This window comes from Nematolebias whitei, chromosome 18 (assembly GCF_014905685.2).
Source record: "Nematolebias whitei isolate Nwh7 chromosome 18, NemWhi1, whole genome shotgun sequence".
Lineage (NCBI taxonomy): Eukaryota > Metazoa > Chordata > Actinopteri > Cyprinodontiformes > Rivulidae > Nematolebias > Nematolebias whitei.
Window position 1 is genome coordinate 30,986,630 of NC_056515.1, and position 25,579 is coordinate 31,012,208.

Here is a 25,579-nt window from a genome sequence, read left to right on the forward strand (position 1 = left end):
TACAAAGCGTGGCGTTTCAACTTCTGTTTAGACGTTTTAGTAGAAGGGGCTCAATTCAAAAGCTTGAAACGTTGCACTTTTTGTTTGAATTGCCAAAACAAAAAGTCCAGTTGCTTTGTTTTAAACTCTCAGGGTTATCTAACGTTTCACAGATCTCCAACAATATTATAGTCTACAAAAAAGAACGTCAGAAAATGACCAAAAAAATTACAATTAAATTTAACTAAAATTTAAATGAAAGAATGATTTAAAGATGAAGAGTTTGTACTGTCATGTAGTGTAAACTATTTTAAAAGGGTGCCACTGAACGGACATTTATTTTTAAGTTATACTGTATTTATGAGCTTTAAGTCCAGATTATTTTAAGTTATTTGCCTTAAAAAAATCCCCAAAGCAAAGCAAAAATCATTAAAAAATAGAACAGGTTGAAATGAGTTTTCCAGAGATGCCATGTCATTGATCTTGTCTCGTTGAAATAAGGGGTGCACAATAAATCGGCCCCGATTTCCTTAATTTTGGGAGATTAAAGCTCGGCCGATACTTACACGAGAAACCAATTTTATTTATTTTTTTGTAGTTTTAACAACAATTGTCTGAACTTCGTTTATATTTCAGAGCACTACCTCATGGCCAGTTAAAACAAGTTTGGATTGTTTCTAGGATATTGTTCAATGGCATGTTTTTCAATAAAATAATGTTGGAAAATTGAAGGCGCATTGTGACCTTATAACTCCTGACAGTGTCGCTTATAAAACAAAATCGGTATCGGCAGGTCAGGCTTTTTAGAAATCAGTGATCAGCTAGAAAACTGCCATCGGTGCACCTCTAGTTGAAACTGAAGTGGTTTCATTTCAGATTTAAGGAAACTATTGAGACTATTTATTGCTTTATATAAATGCGATGTATTCAAGGTAAAATATGAGATGCAATGACATGCTTCGTCTATAGCAATGGAGAAATAAATGACAAAAAAAGGAAAGATTAAAATAAGGTGTGCTGCATGAATATGCCAGATTGCAGACTGTGTAAAAAATAAAAAATAAAAATTGTATTCCAGGAAAATCAGGAACGCCTCAAACTAAGATTACTTCCAGGTGAGATAAACACAAAAAACTGAGCAGCTCTTCATACTCAGAGCTGCTGGATTCTCGAGAGCATCTACTAAATGCCTGTTCGGGGCCTCCGTCCAGTTTCTCCAAGCACACAGGACCCTTTCAAACCCATGGACGTAGAGCGGACAGAGAGGCCACTGGACTCTTCGTGTGTACACAGCCTGAACAAGGTCGGGTCTGTTGAATTAAATACGACTGAGAAACTGAGAGGCAGATGGAGCAGACTTGGCTTTAATAACTACGCTGGTAAAGGTGAGGACTGGGAAATGATTCTGGCCTGTAAAAGTCTTCAATTTTTAAAGCTCAGTAAGGACATGGACAAGGACATAGAAGGAGCTAAGCTGCAAAGGTGATCTGTTAGTGAGCAGAAAAAGTGATGCAGAGATCGCTTTAGCTAATGAGTTGAACACGGCTGGTTTCTGCTCTTTTCTAGTTTCATTAAAGACAACGTAAAAAAACAGAAGGTTCAAGCTCAGATTAATTCGGGGCTTTAGACAGAAAGCAGTTCTAAAAATATGAATGTAAACCGTACAGCACAGATAAATCTGTGGCACACAGCCATAAAAAGTCAAAAAAGGAGTTTTCAAATTAGGGACTTCTGCAAAAAGCCGTAGAGAAGGGTTGGAGAGAGGGTGAAGTAAATTAGCTGCAGACTCAGTCTAACCAAGGACGGTTAGGACGAGTTGAAGGTTAAACATGGGAAACAAGAAGGTGAAAGGATGAGAGCAGAAGCACGTACCGTATGCAGGAGCGGCTGCTGCAGCTGGGCTGTAGCCGTACGGTGTACCGAAACCTGTTGGGAAGAGGTGACAGGGTCTAATTCAATCCTGTACGGGTTTGATTCCAGGTCACATCTGTCAGCATTTCAATATGAGTGTTTGGCAGGACTGAACTCTACAGACGCAGCCAGATGTGGCTTCAGAATAAGCTACTTGATATTAGCACCAACTAAAACAAGCTACACGTAGAACATAAGCAAAATGAGGGAGAATAAAATGAGGTCTTATTAGTGTTGACATACATGAGCTGCAGGATATCGGTGATATTTCCAACCCAGCTACAGACAGAACAGATGTTTATTTGCTACAGAGTAATGAGTAAGCAGCCTAAATCCAAATGCATGGGAAAAATATACAAAAAAACAGCTACAATATATTAAATGTCATGTCTGGCAAAGTGGTGCCAAATATAAAAATGAACATAAAATGCTCCACTGAGCAGGAGTTTTGTTCCGATTGAGTTAAACTGGAAAAGGGTGAACCATCGCACGCAGCTCCAAGTGACTGAAGCACAATCAGCTGACAAACATCACATCATCTGCATAAAGAACTACTGCAGCTTAATTATATAAAGCACTTGTTTGTTTGGTTTACTTTGAACATGTTAACTATATACAGACAATCATTTTAAGCAGAAGTGAAACAAAAAAATATATAAAATAAAAAAGTGCACAAGGATCGTTCCACTTTTTGTTTAGCTCTTGTGCTGAAACAGAATGGGAAGAAGTACATACATATTTATTCCCACCCCTTCCCCATTAGTTATCATTAATTCAATCCCACATATATTTACTACCTGGCGTGATGTATCCAGGTGCAGCAGCACTGACGAAGGCTCCTCTTGCGAGTGCTGCTCTTCCTCTTCCTCTTGCGACCTGTGCTGCGACTGCTGAGGCTGCCGCCGCTGCAGCCAGAGCTCCTTTAGTCTGAGCACAGAAACACAGATTATTATACATGAGTGTGTCAAATGTTAAACAGATGGACACAGATACGTATAAAATAAAGACATAGCATTCTTTTAAAAAAAATGTCAAGAGTTGTAATCGTTTTGATGAAACCTTGGGGGAAAAAAAAGAAAAACCTGATGTCATGATATGAATGACTCTCAGTCACTAACATCAAATTTTAGTTCAATATCTGCAAAACTGGCTACAAAAAGGAGCTTGACCTGGAGTTTGCTGCTATTGTTTAGAATGAACACAATGCCATCAGTGTCTGGTATGTGGTATGTGTCTCATTACCTGAGGCAAGATCTTTTTCTTCTTGTTTGCAGCTGCGTTGGGACCAGAGAAGAGTTTTTCCAGAGCAGCTAGAGCAGCGCTGGCCTTTGCTACCTTTTTGTTGGGGCCTGCCCCACGAAACTTCTGCCCATCGACCTCCACCTTACACAAACAGAAAATGTTCACAATCAATACTAAAAAACAACAATATATATTGTTAATGAAATCCCAGTGTTACTTCAATGTGTTTTCAATTCAATTCAGTTCAATTCAATAATACTTTATTAATTCCAAAAGGAAATTAATTGTTGTAGGTCATCATCCTGATTGCACTAGAGTTGTTATAGATGCTTGATGGATTTGGGCAGGTAGGATCTCTTGTAGCAGTCCGTCCCACAGCAGATCCAAAGAAACTAGCTGCAGATGCTGATCCATCCACACAGACCCAACAGACCTCTCAGTCCTCTTGAGCAGTAAGACTGCCTGAATACCAGGCAGAATTCCCCCCCGAGTGATGGCCATTTCTCCCAGCAGCTGCCAAGTCCCTCATCACCACAGATTTAACTGCAGGTGCTGGGGAACGATTTCAGTCCTCCCGCTGTCAGGAGCCACGTAACCCGCTACCTCCAAGATCTCGGCGATCAGGCACTCGAACACCGCCACAAGGTAGACGAGAATGCATCCATGACACCTCCTTTTCAACTCATTTGTGTTTTGGGGCTGTAACTGAGGTATTATTTGAGCTTTTGATATGTTAATCAGCAGCTCCCAGTTGTATACAACTACCTTGTTGTTATGGTTACGCATCATAACAAATGTCCAAAAGTTTAAAAAAAAGGTTTCGGTTAAAAAAATCCTTCCAGTGGCACAGCATCTGATACCAGAGGAAGTAATTATCTGAAAAAATGGTGATTTACATCCAGAAAAAGAGGAATTAAAGTTTTCAAAAGCAAAATCTCAGAATGAATGTAAGAGAGCTACTCCAACATGCAGCCACCTTGAGCGGCGCAATTCTAGAAAATTATTTTTTATGCTTTCATACATTTAAGTTGCCGTCCCTTTAAATCGAACAATAAAGTTGCCTCAAACGTACATGCTTATCTGTCACCGGTGACTCAGGCAGAGATTCACTGAGCAGGACAGCTTGTTTAGTGATGCCCTGCTGTCGAGCAGACCTGCTAATCAATCAGCAGAGCGATGGAGCAGCCAGGCGTGTTGGAAAACAGCGCACCCCACAGAGAACAGGCCTGCCTCAGAAACCAAGCTGCCTGATTGACTCTGCTGGGTGATCAGCTTGGCTTTGATTGTATATTTTAGCCACTGTGTGTGTGCGTCTTGTGGCTTGAGAGTTTACATATAAGTCATGAAGGACACTGCAGATGTTTTAGTCTCACCTCCATGACAAAGCGTTTGTCGTGGCTGCCTCCGCTCTCGGAGATGAGCTCGTATTTGAGGCCCCGTCTCTTCTCATTCAACTCCATGACGGGATTCTTCCCACTCGCCGTCAGTATGGGGCCCTGAGTTCGCACCTGGAGGTGGAATAGTCATTTTACTTACTGGCACTTTGGTTCCCTTTTAGAAAACACACAGCTGATTGTAGAGCAGAACATGTAGTGTTGTTGGCAAGAAGAGGATGACGGTAAAGGCCTAGCAACGTTTTCAAAAGTTTATATGCTCTTCATGTATTTGTAAATGCAACACAAGAAGCAGGGAAATAATTCTAACAAATATTTTTATCAATAAAATTTATGTAATTAGAAATCCTGTTTAATTCCCCTTAAATTGCACCACATTTGTTAGGAAAATACATTTGTGGGTTAGGCAGCAGAGTTCAGTAGATTTGTTGTGACCATCACTGCCAGTAACAAACAACTTATTCTACTATTGACTTGTTTAGAGCTTTGTGGAAATCCCATATCTCCACAGTCTGGGATCAAACTGTTCTCCAAGATGACGTCGCTCACCCCCACAGAGCAAGGTTTATCAGGAGTGGACAGAATGGAATAGCCCGTCTGCAGTTCTGCCCTCAACCCTACTGAACACCTGTACGGTGCTGTTTGTTCCACAGTGAACAACACTGTCACATTAGTTGACTTGCGACAAATGCTGGTTGAAGAATGATGCTATTCCACAGTAGTGTGTGACCAAGCTGGTGAGGAGCATGAGGAAGAGGTGCCACGCTGTTGTGGCTGTGTAGGGTTCATCCACATGCTTCCGAGACGTCTGTTAAATTGTTAGACTGACAAAATATCTTATTTCTTCAGATTTCTATCATTTCAATACAATTAATGACAAGAGTCAATGGCAGAATAAGCTGTTTGGCAATAACAAAGAAGATCTGGCAAGCTTTTTATAGACATAACTCATGACTCTGCTGCTCAACTCAAAAATACTTTACCTAACAAACGTGAAAGTTAAAGTGAAACAAGCTTTTCAGCAGTATAACATTTATTGTCAAGAAGTGTTACAACAACAAAAAATAACACAAAGTTCCTTATTTATTGTGCCAAGTTGATAAAGCTTCTTAAAATCAACATTTTTTCTGACTTTATTTCTTAAATATATTCAGTAAAACCTGATTTCTGTCACAGATTAATAACATTTTTAGGCCTAAAAAATGCCAGTCTTGTTTTAGTATAAATGGATTATTAAGTGCCATCTAAAGATGAACATTTTCTCCTGGTTCGAGTGGAATAAGGCTCACTGTCTTTCAATAAGCAACGTTATCTTCATTTCTTTTATGAGTACTGCCAAAGTTTATTCTTTTTTATCTTGTTTTAGAATTTGATGCAACAGTCAAAGTAAGTCCTTCAAAATAAAATATAAAAATATAAATTTAGAAAATTATGAATAAATAAACAAGAGGCTCTTGCATATAAACCGCAGGGTACAAAGTGTGAGAAAAAAGTAGTGGCTTGTTAACTTTTTCAAGACACTTTACTTCCTCACACCAAAATCTAATCGTTTTAGGCACAAATATGCTGACATTTTAAAAGTTTAGCTTTGGTTTTGGCAAGTTATTTTTATTTTTCTGCAGTGTGTGCACTGGTTTCCAGGCTCTCACCTCCAGTGTGTTTGAACCATCTGACGAATGAGTTGGGTTATTGCTGGAGTGTGAAGACGTCTCACTCTTCCCCTCGCTGTCCGACTTCTCATCTGAGCTCATGGGGTCCAGATCTGAGTCGAAACCTGTTGGGTAACCCATCGCCTGGAGAACCTAGAAAGGAATGAATTAAACAAAACAAACAACAAAATACAATGAAATGTGGTTAAGAAAATAAAATGGTTTTAAAAAAAGTACCCGGTTTAATGAAATAATAAGTGCTAGATTTTAATTAACCAGTACATTTGAAAAATGAAAAACTGACCAAACTTTATTTACATTGAAGCTTGAAGGAGATTTTATTTTTGGGATGACATTTTAAAGACAAAAAGAATTTAGTGGAACGTCAGTATCACCCAACATAAAGTAGTTTAGAAGAAAAAAAAGTAACGGCAGACTCAAATAGATGATTGTGTCACAGCTGGTGAACTTTCTGGGTGAATGTGAGAAGAAAAGACGGATGAAAAGATGAGCAGTCAACAGAATTAAAGTGAGTGAGAAAAAGAAAAGAAAATGAGAAAAGACAGGAAGAAAGAGCCTTTTATAGGAATGGATGGCGGATTATCTTCGGTCTGTGGACTGGAGAGCCTCTTTGCTCCCAACCACTTTGGGATTACACAGACTTAACAACCTCCATCATTTCTCACAAAACACAAACAAGGAAGAAAAACATTTGTCGATACACACAGATGTGGCAGCAGCTGAAGTTCAAAAGGTTTAGCCAAACAATATAGATTTTAAGTGATTTGGTGACTAACTTCACTGGTTCATATAAAAAGTTTTCATATCCTCATTTTCAATATTTAAAAATACTAAAGAAACAACCCTAATTGTATTTTTCCTGATTAATCTTCCTCTTGTGTTTTTCTACATGAAGTCTCATGACAGTCTACAGTTGAGTAAAAATCAAGTCACATATGCAGTTAGGATGTTTTCTGTGTTAAAGACCAGTAAACTTGTCACAATAGAAAGAAGGTTGGATAAAGAGAAAGTATAGGCAGGTTAGCTAACTGCAACACAATACTGTTTCTTTTGGCTGCTTCCTCTTGCAGGGGTTGCCACAGGGAGTGAACTCACAAAAGATTTGGCAATTGTTCTGCACCAGCTGCCCTGCTGCAACACTTGACCACTGCTACCACAGCTGTTTTGAAAAGCAAATATTTTATTTATATCTAACTATATAATGTCATCATATAATATTGAATTATTCATATTAACTGTTTAAGGTTATATAGACCTACATATACAGTATAAGCATTTAAATAGTAGTAAATAGTGTAGTTTAGATGAGTTATCACAATGAAATGAGTTGACACAGACCAAGGCAAACAAAGTAGTAAATCTGACTGATAAAAATCTAAAGGTGGAATAAAAGTTTATATTAAACAAGATAATCTGAGAACATCAAAAAACAAAAGTGGTTCAGGAAACTTTGTCCATGAGTGTGAGCTTCTCTGTAACGTCCGTAACAACTCTCAGGAGGGTGAGGAGTGAGAATGATCTGTACGTGACTTTAGCTCACATAAACGATGCATCTCATCAAGTTTTAAGCTTGAAACTGTACCCTCTCCAGTTTTACAATGGAAAAGTTCCCTGAATGGGAAGTGAAACACCTTCAACTACATAACATAAGTCCAGTTATTTTGTTTATAAACTGCTGCGATTTGATTAGAAAGATGCTTCTGAAAAACCTTGTTAAGCTAGCACAATTCTGCAAAGATGAAGGATACATTTCTAAGGAAATGTATATTACCGTGTTTTTATTACTGCATTTTTTGGCCTATAAGTCACAGCTTTTTTACATAATTTGCATGCCCTGCGACTTATATGCCGAAATTATGTATTTATGGATTTTTTTCCCCATATTTATAAACCAATTTTTGGCTGGGATATGACAGTTTTCATTCATTCTGACTGAAAATATTGAACACTACCGTTTTCAGCCACTAGATGGCAATTCAAGTAGTATGGCATTGCATTGTGTCATGTAATAGAAAAAAGTGGATTTTAATGACACAATCGGCTTGCCATAGCCTCCCACCATCGTCCAGCTCGCCTGGAGCAACTGTCAAATCAGCTTCATTTCGCTGCACCGCCCTGGCGAAATGCAGCTAATTTGACCATTGAAGAGTAAAAGTTCAACTGAGACAAACCTTTACTATAAAGTCGAGCAAACAAATAATTGTTTTAGGTGCTGAACTTGTTAAATTTCGAAGAAATGCACAACATTCCTCCTTCCTGATTTCCTCCCGCTCCAGCACGCTCCTGGAGCACCGAGGCATCGATTACTTTTGAAAATGCAGCTGAATTGACCGTCAAAGTGCATTTATTAAAGAAAAGTTAGACTGAGACACACCTTTGCTATAATTTTGAGTGAACAAATAACTATTTTTAGGTGGTTATCTTGTTAAATTTAGAAGAAATGCACAGCAAGGCTCCCGTGCACGTGCCTATTTCCACGTATTAGCTTTTGAAATGCAGCTGATTTGACTGTCAAAGTGCATTTATTAAAGAAAAGTTAGACTGAGACACCTTTGCTATAATTTCGAGCAAACAAATAATTGTTTTTAAGTGTTAATCTTGTTAAATTCTTGTTGAAGTTCTCCTGTGCATGCTCCTGCGGCCATCATTTGAGAGCTAATCGATTTTTGGCACAACACCGGCCCACATTTCCGGGTTCGGCCCAGATTTCAGGGTTGTCAGCGGTGATGTGTAACAAACGTGATGCGTCAGCGGTGATGCATAATAGATGCGTTGTATACAGTGAAGCAACGTATTTATGGATTTTTCCACTTTATTGGACATATTTGGACTGATGCGACTTAAGGGTGGTACGGCGGAAAATACGGTAAGCTTGAAAAGAAAGACAATTTCCATGAACATTTGTCCTAATTAGGTAACAGGTGAAAGAACTTATGTAAATCAGATATTTCAGCATTTCATTTGTGATAAAATTACACTATTGCTGCCCAAATACAAATATAATTGTGATTTAGACTAACTCTGGCTTTTCTTCACTTGATATCTCACCTTGACAGCAACATGGAGCTTGGCTGTCTTCTTTGAGGATCCAGATGCTTCATAAACGGTGCCGTCCAGGTCCACAGACATGGTGAAGACTGGAGCGTGTACTGGCCCAGACTGGGAGAGCAGGCGATACTGCAGGCCTGGTCGGATCTGGTTCAGACGCATCAGGGCATTCATTGGCTGATTGGAGTCTATGGCTTTATTGTCGAGGACTGTGAAAATATTACAATGAAGAATTTCACAATAAATTATTAAACACACAAAATATCACCATCTGAACTTGAATGGACTGGACAAATTCAGAGGTAATGCCTACAATAAATCACACTTTAATGGTTTTTACTCTAGTCAGCAGTTTGCATGATGAATAAAGATGTCTCTATATTTTATTCCTCATTAAATCACTCTCTTCCTGTTTGTCAATATCTAGAAATGTCTTTTTCCATCCATAAGGTGTTGTTAATCTCCTTGTATATAGAAAGTGCAGTGGAAGGTTGGCTGGCCTGCTAAAATGTTAACAATCAATACTATTGATCTGCCTCCAGGAATGAAACAAAGTAAAAAGCGAAAGAAAATGATTTAAAAAATGAAGAAAAAAGGCAGAAAAGAAGCAAAGCTTGTCAACAAAGTCATCTTCCCTTTTAGAGAGTAAGAATGAAACAAATGTTTGTAAGAAACAATACAAATGTATTCCTTCACTAAGTTCAAATGCCTTTTTTGCTAGTCTAAATATAATCGGAGCCAGTGACCAAAAATGGGACATCTCGCAGTGTTATTCTTTTTATACCTTTTCTGAGATTTCTCTTCATCTTTTTTATGAGGTCTTTGTCATCCATCATCCCATCCTCGTATGGCCTCTTCAGGCCTAAACCTAAAAGAGGACACAAAAACAGAGTTGGGGTTAAAAATCAGAGAGCTGTTGATGTGAATATACACAAAGGCACAAAGGCATGAGACAGGAAGGCAATGCATCGAAAAACAAACAGTATGTGAGAGCGAACTGACAACAGGATGGATAAACTCACAGATGAAATAAACAAAGTTGACAGGCAGACCAGCAAAGACGTACAGTACAAGCTCTTCTTTTATACCAACCTTCATCTGTAAGCGCTTTGGTAATTTTGCATGTCAGCGTTATGAGATATCAAAGCCCAGAGTCATTTTTACATTAGAATCGTTTTGAAAATGAACCGAATCAATTTCTTATGAATCTTCGTCTGAAAGAAGACAAATCAGAACCATTCCTGCACAGCAACTTAACACACACAATTTACTATCATTTCACCAATATCATCGCACTGTGACAAAGGTCAAAAAGAGTACAGACATTTCTTGAAGGAATACATATGACCTCCTGCTTTTTATTGACAGAGTTTTAGACAGAATCATCCTATATTGAAAAAGGAGGGAGATGTAGCTGTTTAAAAAAAAAAAATCATTATACATAATAATATGCCATATTCAGAGATGGAATGCTTAGCATTTTTGTTGAGGACGACTCTTGATTACATCTACACCAAGTTTAGTTCAATATTCACAAAACTAACTGAGTTATAGCCATTTTTGGGTTTTCTAAGGTCAGGTGACTGTGGTAGCCATATTCAAATAGACTATCTTAAAAAAAGGTTTGTAAGCTCAATCATCCGGGTAGATAACAACAAAAATGGTTAAATCATGTCATCTAGTTTCTTTAAGTGAGAAATGTTTCATCCCCCATCCGGAGGACTTTATCAGTCTGCAGCCTGCCAACCAGATCTTTCCCATTCAAGAATCCAAGGTTCTTTATTGTCATTCACATCACATGTGGTACATGAGGTGGAACAAAACTATGTACACAGGGTCCCAGATACATCTAACAAAAATAAAAATTGTAAAGAAAAACAGTAGTAAGATCCAAGACATGAACTAAAAAATACACTAAACTAAGAATACACTAAGCACTAATAGTACAAAGCAATGTGCCAAACAGCAGCAGCACAAACATGAGTCTGTGTGAGCAGATGAGGACGAATGAACACAGCAACATGAAATAAATCAGCAGGATGAGATCAGCATTATGGATAGTCAGCAGCACATATCAACAACCAAGTGGCATTACAGTGACTTTCCACAGTAATTTTCACTGTGATAATCCTGACTAGGGATTCATGAGTCCAACAGCTTCAGGGTTGAAGCTGTTCCTCAGCTTAGTGGTTCTGCACTTACTGCTCCTCAACCTTCTGCCTGAGGGGAGTGAGGCAAAAAGTTTGTGCTGGGGGAGTGGGGTCCTTCATGGTGCAGGCAGCTCTCTTCCTCCTGATGAAGGACCCCACTACCCGTAGGTAACCTTCATTGATGTGTTTCAAGTCAACATCCTGTTGGAATCTCAGAAGTAGGCTTTTAATACTAGCAAAACACAACCATCCAAAACAATCAATCATCAAGTACAACAATGAAATGTCCTAGGCCAAGTGGCCAACTTGCTACTCACAGAAACAGCCTGAAGACAACCAAGGCCAAAGTGGTTTAGAAAAAGTTTTGTAAGCTCAATCATCCAGGTAGATAACAACAAAAACGTTAAATCATGGCATCTGGACCAGTTTCTTTAAGTGAGAAATGTTTCAGGCCACAGACCGATGAAGTCCTCCGGATGGGGGACGGAACTGCTCCCAATGGGCTCACCTGCACCCACAGCTGCAGACGTCTTTTAAAACCTGTGCATTGCAGTCAAAGGCCAACCGCTTCCAGTTTGCCTTGACTGAAAGGGCCTACAGAGCCTCAACTGTTGCTGTTAAGTCATTCAATCTTTCCTCCATGCTCTCTGCAAACCAAGCTGAGCTGTGTGAGAACATAGCCACCAAGCCTGATCCCAATGTGTGGGAGGAAATCACTGTGATCACAGACATATGCCTGCGAACACAATGCTGTGCAGTCCAGGCAACGAGAAAATCAATGGGGATGATGATGTTGCAGGAAAAAGCAAGGTGGCTCATCCTGACCAACCTGTCAGACAGAGAAAAAGAGGACATCCTGGACATGTCGATCATGCGTCTCTGCTTTAGACTCCATGTAGCAGCGGTGTGAGGGGGGATTCGCCCTATCCTGGATCTGAGGGCTTTGAGTGGGGATCTCAGGAAATACAAATTCAGAATTCTCACACATGCATCCATTCTGTGTCTGGTGTGCCAAGGCACTTGGTTCACTTCTATTGACCTGAGAGATGGGCATTTCTACAGAGTGGTGTATCCACCGCACAAGAAATATCTGAGAATTGCTTTTCAGTGTACCCGTTACGAATACACAGTGCGCCCCTTTGGTCTGTCCTTGAGCCCGAGGGTGTTTGTGCAGTGTACCAAAGCAGTAATAGCCTCTGAGAAAGTGGGCATCCAGTTGGCCATCTATTTGGAAGACAGGCTCATTTTGACAAGATCGGAGCGGAAGGATGTGACCCACACACAGATGTTTCTTCAGCACATATTTGATATGGGTTTAGTGATAAAGCACAAGAAAAGCATATTTTCCCCAGTGCAGAATTCTGTTTTTCTAGAAATGGTGCTAGACTCTGCATTGTTCACCGCCTGCCTTTCAGTGGACAGAGTGGACACAGTGAGATCCTACTTGGTATTGTTCTGCTTGCACAGATCAGTTCTTTTCAGGCTGTGCCTTTGGCTGATGGGAATGGCAGCTTCAGTCATCCTAGCGGTTCCACTTGGCTGTCTGCATATAAGGGATTTTCAGTGCAGGTAGTCGTGCTCAGGTTACACCCAACGCATCATGGCACATGGAGAGTGATGGTCACAGCGGAGTGCATTCTGGCACTGCACCCATGGTGCTGTCAGACTTTTCTGGTGCAAGAGGTGCCCTTAAACCCCACTGTGTCACAGAAAGTGGTCATGACAAATGCAATTCTGTCAGGTTGGGGAAGAATTTATATGGGCTGGTGCATTAGAGGTCTCTGATGCCAGGACCTCCAGCAGTTCCACATAAATTATCTGGTGCTGTTGGTGGTGTTTCTCAATATAAAGCACTTCCTCCTGTTCCTCAGTAAACATGGTGTCCTTGTGAGGACCAACAACACAACTATAGTCGGTTACATCAAACATTAAGGAGGGTTGCAGTGCCTTTGGTTGCACACTGGAATGTAAATTGATTATATGGGGCAGCAGACACCTCCTGTTACTCAGAACTACCCATGTCCAAGAAGCTCTGAACTATGTGGCAGATGTGTTCAGGGAAGCGCCACTATATGAAGATTGAACTCTACATCCAGACATAGTGGAATGGCTGTGGTTCTGCTTAGGGCAGGCAATGGTAGACCTGTCCACCTCCAAGAAGAATGTGCAATTCCTGGTGTTCCATCAAGAACCAATGCATCTGAAGTTATAGGCTCTTGAGTGGTATAATTTAGACATAGCAGAGCAGGGCTTCCTCAGAATTTGATAAATACCATTCAGAGTGCTGGATCCCCTTTACTAGGTCCCTGTGAGAGCAGGGTGTTTGAGGAGTGGCGTTCTGAAATGTTCTCTCTTTTCAATGTATAGTTGGACATATTTTGTCATTTCTATAGGAGCTAATTGACAAACAAAAGGCCTTCTTTACCATTACAGTGTACCTGGCTTCTATCTCAGTGTGCCATGTAGATTTTGAAGGGAAAACAGCCAGCCAAAACCCTTTGGTTGGTCATTTTATGACGGGGGCACATAGGCTTCTTCCTGTTTTCAGGATCCTGGCTCCCCCTTGGCTCCCACTTGGGATCTGGTGGTTGTGTTGGAGGGCCTTTCTAACCCCACGTTTGAGCCTCTGAGTGGAGAAGACTGACCTAAAACATATGTCCTTTAAAACAGTGCTGATGTTGGCTTTGGCATCTGCTAAACGAGTTAGTGATGTCCATGCTTTTTCAGTGCACCCTTCCTGTACCATTTTTAGTCCTGGGATTGACAGGGTGTCACTCCGGGGCAACCTTGAAGTGGTGGGCTCATTTTCACCAATTCATGCAGCCTTTTTACCACCACCTTTTTCTTCACCTGAGAAAATGCGGTTAAACAAGCTTTGTCCAGTCCAGGCTCTGTGTACCTACTTGGATAGGACTAGCAGCTTTGGAGAAGTGATCAGCTCTTTGTGTCCTAGGCAAAACCTCAAAGGGGCAACTCCATCATAAAGCAGCAGCTCTCCCACTGGATTTTGGGAGCAATTGCACTGTATTATACTGTACAAGCCAGGGCCTTCAGGTATCTGTGGATCTACATACCCACTGCAACCATGGCCTGGCTGTGTCCTGGACCCTTTTTAAAGGGATCTCTATTCAGGACATATGTGCAGCAGCAAGCTGGTCCTCACCACTTGCTTTTGCTTGATTCTACAAGATGGACGTCTCTGTGTGGCCTTCGTGGTTTTAATGTCTGGATCTTTTCTGGAACAGAGCAGGCACATTTAAGTACTGGTATTCCTAGAAATAAGCTGTCTGGAAATAAGGGGAGTCTCCATATCCCATAGTGAGACATTGAAACAAATGCTATGAATGAGTATTGTAGGTTACTTGTGTAACCCTAGTTCTCGGAGTAGCATGAGTGAGAAGTCTCACCATACAACACTTCTTGTAGGGACGAAGTGAGAAGTGTTTATTTTGAATGATCCTGCATCATAGTGCAAGCTACTTAAGGGGTAGCTGGCAAAGGTGTCTCAATCACCAGCCAATCAGGATTGGTGTAATAAGACAAGTGCTTCTGAAGAATATGCAGGAGAGGTGCATCTCATCATGAGACATTTTCACTCATTTCATTCAAATGTGTCCAGTGGTTCATTTGATATTTTGTTTGCACATTTTAACTGAATTTAGGTGTTAAAGCATCTTTGTGAGAGAAGAGGAAGATGGGCCCTGCATAGAAAACTGAAAGAATGAGAAGACTGACTGAACTAAAAGATGTGTGAATGAAAGACAGAGACAAACAGAAGTTCACACTGAAGGAAAAAAGCAGAGCAGACAGGCAGGGAGGGAGGGAGGGAGATGGGTACAGACCTTCTTTATCAGACCATGGGTATTTCTGTGATGGTTTATTTGAGGGAAGAGGCTCCATCTCTAACACCTTGTAGATCTGCCCAAATGCCATGAGTCTGAGAGCATGCTGTCAAATGCAAAACACAGCGGACATAAGAAAAACAAAAGACAGCTGAGGATATAAATCCAGTCTAATATAACGGATTTAATGTTAACAGGCTAAACATGTGTGATTTTTGTGTTGCACAATTAAATAAGTAATCCAGAGGTTTAGTGGTGTGCTTTCTCATTATGACAGAGTTTTTTCATTAAATCATCTACGCTCCTACATTTTCTTTTTGTTAAAAATAATGAAGTCTAAATCCCAAAGTGAGAAGGCTTTGGAAATTTATATTTAACTAGAGAAGATGTATCAGGTTAAATATAAAGCAGAGCTATTCACTTTTTAATTGACTCACAAATCATAGTCTTAATACAAAAACAAAATATGCATATTCTTACTTTAACTCAATGTTTTTCAGTTTGATAAATATATCTGTTCTCTCAAGCTGACATATTTTCTGATTTTACAACCTAATGAGAAGCTCTTAAAAGTAAACTTTCTTATAAATCTATACATTAATGTTAATTTACAGGTTTATTACTTCACCCTGGGAACTACAAGATACACAATTTAATGTTCAAACACAACTAAGTTTACATGATGTTCATTCCTGCAGCATATCTCATGAGAAAAGCTCTAATTTAACCACTCTCCCTTGAAAGCAGCCCCCACAGAAAAGCTCAGTTCTCTCTGATTAACAAGTTGGCCTGGTGAAAATGAGGAAACGCTGATTATGTTTGGTAACCATGATTATCAGAGCTGTCTGCTGAGAGCTACCGGCTGCTAACGAAACCCCAGAGTTCTGCCTTACAAGCCTAAACCACATCTGAATGCAGAGAAAGGAATACTCCTGCTTGGCTTGCATATTGGTTTTGCATGTTGCATTCCATGTTTTTGTCTTGAACCTTTTTTGAATTTGCATATTGGTTCTTACAGCACTTCTGTAACATTTTGCAAAAAGCCAAGTCATACAAAATTTAGTTGAAACAGGTCTTATGAATAGATAAAAGCAGATTGGAAGGCTGCTGCTATTTCCAAGTAGCAGTAGTTGTAGCTGCTGGTAGGACTTTGTACTAATGTATTAAATAGTAATACAAAAAAAAGTAATTGGAAGAAAAGCTTGGTAACAAACAGAGCACTTCAGGCAGTCCAGAAAATGGTTTTGGTGGAACAAAGTGATGCTTTTTATGCTTTTTACATTTTCAGAAGTTATAAATAGACAAAACACAATTTTATATATATATATATTAATTCTGGTTTTCATTAAATTTGTGGAAAAGCTGCTGTGTTCAAATAAGACAAAGCATGTCAAAATAGCGGCTTTAAGCTTTAATAATCAAGCTCATCTTTTGCCATTCATGTTCACACTTCTACAAATAAAGGTGTAAATGCACAAAAGCTACTATTTTATAGTGGAAAAAACTTTATTCAAAATGGCAAGCCAGTTTTTTTTTTCCAGATTTAAATAAATGATCAACAGATAAAGTGATGAGTGGCTTAAAGATAATTATTTTTGTGTTGAGGAATGAGCTTAACGATAACCAAATGGCGCACAGTGGCTCTGTTAAATTAAATCCATTAGGGAGGCAGAAGGTGTCGGATATTCATGACGCCTGGTGTAGCTCATTGACAGAGCAGCTCCTTCACTCCTATCTGCTCCTGTATCTGCCTCAATACAATTATCCCCATTGACATTCCAGCCTCGTTCAGGCTGCCTTCAAAGGAAATGGACGGCAGGATTCACTAAGCCATGCGGCTCAGAGACTGCCCTGCTCAGTCAAGTGTGCGTATGAAAGTGTGTGTGTGTGTGTGTGTAGACGAGCTGAGAGTACAAGCGCGTGCACAACCACCACGCTCATGGTGTCAGAGATGGATTTATAGCCACAATGGCAATAGCTTCCCACACCAATCTTTAAAATGCAGCACCACACAGCGCTTAGAGCAGAAGCATGAACACACAAAATTGTGTGTGCGCGTGTGTGTGAGCAAAGTGTGCTGTTGGGTTGGTGGTGAGGTCTTCTTTTCTGGTAATTGTCGTGTTGCCCATTTATTTCCGGTGTGACAGCTCCGGGTGAGGAAGACTGGGGATAACAATGGTGTCTAAAAGGTGTGCGTTGTGTGTGTGCATGTATGTGTACCTGTGCTGCATAGGTGATAGCCTCAGCCTGCTGGTCGGTCATGTCGGTGAGGGTATCTGTGGGCTCTTTCTCACAGGGGTCATGTAAACCCGGACCACCTGGATGGAGTTACAGAGAATGAACAATACACAAAGTCATTTCTTGTTACTTTTTTGTTTTGCAACTAAACAACATGCAATTATTCTGAAGTCTTAAGAGACAGTGGGACTTTTGATCATTCATAGTTACATTTTGTTAAATGTCAGTGCTTTCAACAGTAAGAGCAAATATGTCGAATGTGCCAAATGTTATGTCTGGAGGGACTTCAAAACTAAATTAATCAAGTAAATAAAATTAAATTTAGCATTATGTGAAGACGTTTCCCTAAAGGATGCACAACACTTTGCAAAGCTGCGCCCAATTAAAATCCTTTCCAAACGATGACCTGCCTCAGGCAGCAACAAGGCTGCTGGTAATGCGTTGACCTTCACAGCTTATAAATGTGCCAAAATACCTGCTCATCTCTCCAAACTGAACCCACTCATTAGCTGTATTCATCAACAAGGCTAACGCTATGAAAGAAAATGCACATCGTTTGACTGTAAAACTTTGCTTTGATACCTGGGAGGAGAATGCCTGAAGCGAAACATTCCATGACTCGACGCAGAGCTTCTCCTGCCCCGAGAGGTCTGTTACAGGTAGCAATGGCCTTCTCACATATGAGTTCTAATGGCTGCGAGAAACAGTTTACATAAAAAAGGTTAATGGGTTTTAGTACAAAAGTTGTGTGCAAAACCAGAAAAAAATTAATTTTGTAAAGGTTGGGATGTTATTTAAAATAAAACCCCATAAATCCATATTTTATTCACAATTTATCATAATAAACATATCAAATGTTTAAACTATGAAACTGTACTTTAACAAAATATATTTGAATTTTTATGGCAACAATATATCTTAAATAAAGTTGGAACAGGGGAAATGGAAGGCTGTAAAAGTTAGTGGTATTCATATGAAACAGCAGGTAGAGCACTTTGCAACTAATTATTAATTGTCAATATGTCGGTAAGAGGACTGAGTATATGCAGAATTTTAAAGAGGCTGAACCTACAATGATCTACAGTTCATAATATTATCAAAAAAAATTCAAGAACCTGGAAAGAGCCGTGTGCAAAGATCAAGATTGAATGTCAATTTTGGATGTTCATGAACTTCAGACCCTCAGGCACCACATTAAAAACAGGTCTGATTCTATTCTGGACATCAATGCATGGCTCAAGAAAACTTTCATAGATCCTTATCGTAAACAAAATTTGTTGTGCCATCCATAAATGCAGGTTAAAGCTCTATCATACAAAAACAAAACCATATGTGAACACCATCGAACATTGTTGCCATTTTCTCAGGGTCCAAGCTTTGTAAAAATAGACTGAGGAAAGTGGAAAACTGGTCTGTGGTCAGATGAAACAAAATTTGAAATTCTTTTTGGAAAACAATAGACTCCAAGCCCTCCGTACTAAAGAGGAGAGAGACCATGCAGCCTCCTATTAGTGCACACTTCAAAAGCCTGCCTCTCTGATAGTGCCTGTCTCCATTTTTATTTACATCTTACACAACTTGCAAACTTTTTTGGAGTTAGGGTTGTATGTTTGCTAGCACAAATGCAACTAGCACATTAAAACACAATTTCGGTAATATATGTATTATTTTCTTAAAAAGGGTTCCGTTGCACATGCAAAATTGATTTAAACAAAAACAAGAAATACAGTAGGTCAGTATAATATAGAAAGCTTAATTTATTTATTTTTAGCTAATGAGTTACACTTAAATACCATAATTAAAAAGAATAGTGAAGTATATATATATATATAAAAAAATTAAACTCTAGATAAAAAAGTAGCCAAAACAACAAAAAATCTAAACATCCAAGACTTTGTCTGCAAAACAATAAATAAATAAAATAGTATGATGAACTTATTTTGATATATACCAGTATAAAATAAGTTCAAAAAGTTGTAAATAAATTTGGAGACAGGCATTAATGCACCCCCATCAGAGAGGCAGGCTTTTGAACTGTTCACGTACAGTAGTCCCTCGTTTATCGCGGGGAATCCGTACCATGAAGCCTCGCAAAAAGTGAAAAACGGCGAAGTAGGAATGGTAGTACAAGTAGTAAGTAGTAGTTTATTTTAGTATATATATATACACAGGTATATTTTAAGGCATTTTAAACCCTTCCCACACTCTTGCAATATTCTAAATGTTTCTAAACTCTAAATGCTCTAAAAGAGCACAGCATGTCATGAAATCAGCAGCTCTCTGCCTCCAGATGCTCTCTGCCATCTGCCAGCACTCTTGGCCACGCCCACTTCTCTGCTGCAGAGCGGAGCTATGAAACGCTGCAAGAGGAAGCTTCTCCTGCAGCTGTGGGCTGCACACAGGTGCAGCAGGTGCTAAATAATTTAAAATAATTTATTTTAAATAAAAAAATGCAGGCCAATCGTGCAGCTCATCCATCAATCAGCCAATTGTGTGTCATGTCCAATCTTATTTTGAAAAACCGCGATAGAGCGAGTCCGCAAAAAAACGAGCCGCGAAGTAGCGAGGGACTACTGTATTGTAAAATATATAAGACTGTGTATGATGTAAATGCTCAAAGGGGATGAACACATAAAACGACAAGTCAAAAAAGACTCACCCATCCCTTGAGAGGTTCCCAAACAGGGTGTCTGTTGCACATGTCTCTAAGTATCCTGAGAACGATAACACAGGACTTAAGTCCGTTCACCCGAGCCTGAGAGAAGGAGGAATATAGAGAGGAAGATGGAGGATGGCATGAAGAAAAATAAGAGAAGAAGAAAGGGAGCAAAATGAGCGAAGGAGCTGAGGCACACACTATTACAGTGATACAGTAATAATAAAATGACTTTCTAAATGTCCACATCCCCACATACAGGAAATATCCAAGTTGACTTGTTTACAGTGCTTTTACTTATTGTCAGTAAGATGCGTTGAAAGATAGATAGAAAGATAGATGGGGAACAGTATGGGAGGGGTATCAAAGTGAAGCATCGACATACTATAAAAAGCAGGCAGGTTCACACAATGGCCAAAAAGAAGTAAAAAATAAAAAATAGGTGTAAACGACTGCTTTTGTAGCCTTACGATACTTTTTTTTAACTTGCTGTCCCAGTTCATGTTAATAAACACGCAATAAAAACAAAGTTTAAAAGAATGAAAGAGCATTTTGAGAAGTGATGTGCCAAATCAGTACTTTTTTTTCTGTTACATTGTATTTCTGTTGTAATTAAAGTTAAAAAGTGTAACATTACGCCTTCAAGAAACTGAGTGGTATCATGATAATCATGGCACAACAAGCAGACAATGGCTGCGTGCTCTCGGGGTAAATCGTCAGGCTACAATAAGCACCAGGCACGAAGACAGGAAGTGAGTGGGTGCCGACCTGAAACCATTTGGCGTGTCGCAGCGCTGCCAGGGCCAACAGACATCTGTGTCTATCCAGCACCTCCCCCTCCTCCTCAGCCTCCACTCTCTGCGCAGCAGCACCCAACACTGCCACAAAACAACAACAACCCAGTATAGAGAACGTAAAACACACACATCACATCCGAGTGTGTGTGTTTGAAGATTTGCATGTGTGTGATTGTATCCAAACATGCTCAAAAGTGTGCATGAAAGCATACATGCACACGCACACACAGATATACACACGTGCATTGATATACTTTTGGTACATACGAGGTGCTTTTCATTCCATAAAGTTGAACTCTCCTCAGAAGAAATGCTCACTCTGCACAGTTCACAGATCTGTAATGAATGCTTTTAATGTGTTACTTGTCAAATTGTGTGACTTTTTCATATTCAACTGCATCCGCAGTTTCAATTAGTGGTTTACATTCATCCAGTAGCTGGCAAATCAGTGAAAGTGAGAGCAACCAGTGTCACAAGAAAAGAAGCAACTTTGTGGGATGGAGAGCTCTCCAAAGACGAACACTAAACAAATACCTAATGAGCGTTTGATCTACTGCATGGTGGGCGCTGCAGGGGCCGGTTGTTGCATTGTGCCCAGCACAGTAAATCAATCTCTCCTTTATGTATTTGAAAAGAATTTTGAATCAGTCTGCACCAGGCAGGAGTCAAAATAGGAGCTTGTTTTCTTTTATTGTATCTGGATTACTTAAGGTGCACTTGATTTCACAGGCTAATAAAGCAAATGTTGCAAAGAAGGCCGCACAACAACTTCTCAGAACAAAAACAGAATCAAGCGCTCCTAAAGTAGAAAATAATTAAGAATTTAAAATAAAATAAAAATCTAAGATTGTTTGAACTGATTTGTACAGTGGCCCAGAGGTGAAGAAGAGCAACATTTGAAAAAACAGAATTACATTTGAAAAAAAAAACCCAAAAAAAACAGAATTACATTTCAAAAAACGCAACAAAAACAACATTTGAAAAAATGAAATTACATCTGGAAAAAATTAATAAAAGACAGAATTACATTAAGCCAAAGCTGAAGTGGCCAAAGCTGAAGTGGCCAAAGCGGAAGTGGTCAAAGCGGAAGTGGCCAAAGCGGAAGTGGCCGGAATCAAATGTGAAAAAATGGAATTACATTTGAAATAACGAAAATACAAGCAAAGCAAAACCAGAAGTGGTGGGGTTTCCCCCCCCCCCCAGTTTTTTTTTTCAAATGTAATTCCGTTTTTTCAAATGTGATTCTGGCCACTTCCGCTTTGGCCACTTTCGCTTTGACCACTTCCACTTTGGCTTAATGTAATTACATTTTTTTCAAATGTGATTCCAGCCACTTCCGCTTTGGCCACTTCCGCTTTGACCACTTCCGCTTTGGCTTAATGTAATTCTGTTTTTTCATATGCAATTCTGTTTATTCAAATGTTGTGTTTTTGTTGGGGGTTTTTTTTGTGTTTTTTTTTTTTTTTTGCAATTCTGTTTTTTCAAATGTTGTTCATTTACACCTCAGGGCCACCATAGATTTGAGACAAACACAGCACAGTAGGGATCAAGGCAGGGTTTAGTCAAAGCAGTGTGGTCGATAAAAGAAGAGCATTCTGGTATAGTTGTACTTTTATATGAGCGCGTTTGATTCGTGCCGCCCAACTTAACAGGCTCGTTTCTTGACTGTTCTACAGCTCGGAAATCGATATTTAGACTATCTGGCAGGCTGAATCAAACGCGGTCTTATGAATGATTGAGGTTACATGGAGTTTCCACAGATGGTTTATTGATCATCAAATAAACCATGCTGAAGAACTATTTGGATCTCTGGAAACACAATGGGGGAATATTTTTCTTATCACTTTCAGGTAAAAAAATATTTTCAATATGAGTCAGCTGTAATTTCAGATGAGTCAAATGTATATTTATCTGACCCTATCCTTGAAATTTATTCCAGTTTGTAGCAGAAAGTGTGAATCCTAAGTCTGTCAGAGTGGCCCCAGCTGCATGTGGGACTGCTCTGCTGCCAGTGGATCATTATAATCTTTCTGCTGAAGCTTGTCCTCCCACAGTTCTTGCAAACTCTCAGCTGGCTGCTTCCTCTTTCATCATCAGCACCTACGGCGTTCCTGGTGCCCTCCTGTCCCTCATTCTCATTAAAAAGAATCCCCTTTGCAATTAAGTGTCCTCTAATTTTCTGTATCTTCCCACCACAGTGACCAAACGAAGCATGTTAGCTCTAATGGTGCAGAAGGAGACGAGTTTTATTCAACAGTACTGTCATATTAGTGCACAACTTCAAACCCATAGTCTCAAGTTATTTCCAAGTGAAGAAAAACGGCCATTTTAGATTAACTACCCGGAATTAGTTGGGGGATGTATCCCTCTTACAGCATGAAAACTATATAGCTCACAGAAGCTGAAGGTTTCTAAGTCTTTCTCACATATTTTAACTCTATGAAATGTTATTAGTTGGGGAAAATTTTAGATCTTATCTGAGAGATTAGCTCAAGTATGACAGATGCGTTCATCAGTCAGCTACAAAAATATGATCCTGTGTGTGCGTTCTCTTTGTGACAGAACGTACGTCTCGGCGTGCATGCGAGAGAAAATACGAGCTGCTTCGTCTCGCTGAGGCCTGAGGAATGATGTACAGCTAACCTTCGTGCTATCTCTCATCTGTCTCAGAGGGGTGAGTGTCTAGTTGGACGGGAGCCACAGGATGGATGGGCAGCTTGCTGCTTCTCTGTTATTGATTTCACCGGCCTGCTGGCCTTGCTTTCCCAAGCTACCAACAAACTAATTATAACCAGTCTCTGCAAGGCACGAAAACAAAGGGGAAGGGGGAGGATTGTTAGCAGACCAAACACCAGACGATTCCTCTGCGTGTTAACTCTGGCATGTGTCCTGAACTTAACGCCCTGTAAAATGTTCAACTTTCACGACAGCTGAGGTTGTTAGGTAGCATTTCCATATATTTATTATGCTACACGAAGCAGTTAGCTGACAGACCGGTGGTCTGCTGGTGTTCTAATCTAACGCATCTCCTTCAGAGCCGCTTACCACAGACACTTCAACAGCAAGAGATCCTCAAGTCGCAAAACACTTCTGACCTCAGTGGTTTCTCTTCACTGTTGGAGTTGGACTTTTAAGCTTCGCTGCATTTAGTGGAGCACACTGCAGCGCAGCCACACACAGGTCTGAGGTCAGCACACGAGAGAACTGAGCTAACAGCAAACTGACAGGAAGCAGCCTCTCCTGTGTTAACTTCTTTGACTGAAACCACTTAGACTGGGCGAACTCATGACTGGTTTCTGGTTGTTTGGAAAATCAAAACAAAGTTTTATCCAACGTTGAGGACAAAGTAACATGCTGGTACATTTTGTCTTTACTCCGTCATCAATTTATTTGACAATTAATTATTTAAAGCAAAGAAAAACAATCAAAATATAGTGATTGCCTGATGTTAAAGTCTGTTTCGGTCAGTTTCTGTATGCATTTATTTGTAGTATTAGCAAAATACGTCATGAACCACATTTAAGCTGACCACAGTAAAGCAACCAAATCAAACACAAAGATGGCTCCAACTCAATCGGCTTTACAGATACGGAGCTAAAATTAGGTATGGGAGTAGCTGATGAGCACTAATGGATCACACATGGTTTGTTTTTAAAACTTTGCTAACTACTATAGTCAAATATGTCTGTTACCAAAATATTTAATGAACTGAATACATTTCAATAAAACTCTCAAAAAGTAATCATTGGATGAACACCTACGGCTGATTGTCTTCTTGAGTCAATCTAAATTGAAATGGCCACCACAGAGGATCAACCTTAACAAACACAGAAACAGCTATAACTCAACTCAGCTTTTCAGGTTTTGAGCTAAATTTTGTAACTTGTAGCTGAGAATCATTCTCAACACATACTCAGAGAGCCAGCAGATCTCGTGAGTTCCCACAACATATTGCCTGATTAATTAGTATTATTTACAAGGTTTGACCAAGACTAGTACAACTGTTATTTTTCAACATAAAGATAGTCGAGTACTCTGAGATGAACCAAGGTGGGTGATGTGCAAGCCTTCAGGAAATGCTGGACCTTTAATTTTAAAAAGGTTTTTACTCGTCAGTGACCTTAAAAGAGTAAAATATGTAAGAAATATTTTAAGGAAGTAAATGTTTCAGCAGCTTAGAAGAAATCCTCCACAGTACTTATCTTTGGTTACCACAGTTACAAAGCACTTTTGAGTTGCTTGCACAAAATGCCAAGTTCTTTCGATTACTACAAAGTTTCTCCACATGTTTGGTGTTGGTTTGCTTCACTGTTTTAATAAAAAGCATAACTCTGACTTTAAATTCTTAATTATGTCAAGTAGAGATGCACGATATTGAATTTTTGGCCGATATCCAATATGCCAATATGTTAAAACTTATTTGGCCGATAACCAATACCGATACCAATATTTTTCCCCTAGACCTTCTTACATAGACTATATATAGCTTTCTCTGCTGTGGAGTTAAAATACTACATTATTCTATATGGTATTTTGTCAGTTTGGCCTGTTACCAAATGCAGATGCCAAAAAGGGGCTGAAAATGATGTAACACTTCAATTTGGATTATGTTTAGTGTCAAATTTAAATGTCAAATGTTATGCCATATATAT

At 39.5% G+C, this 25,579-nt stretch overlaps 1 protein-coding gene across 3 annotated transcripts in view; it reads right to left on the reverse strand.

The window, feature by feature from the left end:
* Positions 1 to 25,579, reverse strand: part of LOC119424852 (spermatid perinuclear RNA binding protein) — a 101,934-nt gene that overhangs the window by 6,480 nt on the left and 69,875 nt on the right. For all 3 annotated transcript variants that reach the window (XM_037692360.1, XM_037692359.1, XM_037692358.1), the window contains exons 7-18: positions 20,899 to 21,008; positions 20,134 to 20,229; positions 18,057 to 18,168; positions 17,457 to 17,554; positions 15,237 to 15,342; positions 10,029 to 10,112; positions 9,245 to 9,453; positions 6,176 to 6,328; positions 4,506 to 4,640; positions 3,133 to 3,273; positions 2,688 to 2,817; positions 1,852 to 1,905 (exon numbers count right to left, since the gene is read on the reverse strand). In XM_037692360.1, the coding sequence (XP_037548288.1) occupies positions 1,852 to 1,905; positions 2,688 to 2,817; positions 3,133 to 3,273; positions 4,506 to 4,640; positions 6,176 to 6,328; positions 9,245 to 9,453; positions 10,029 to 10,112; positions 15,237 to 15,342; positions 17,457 to 17,554; positions 18,057 to 18,168; positions 20,134 to 20,229; positions 20,899 to 21,008 (1,428 nt within the window). The remainder of the gene's footprint in view (positions 1 to 1,851; positions 1,906 to 2,687; positions 2,818 to 3,132; positions 3,274 to 4,505; positions 4,641 to 6,175; positions 6,329 to 9,244; positions 9,454 to 10,028; positions 10,113 to 15,236; positions 15,343 to 17,456; positions 17,555 to 18,056; positions 18,169 to 20,133; positions 20,230 to 20,898; positions 21,009 to 25,579) is intronic.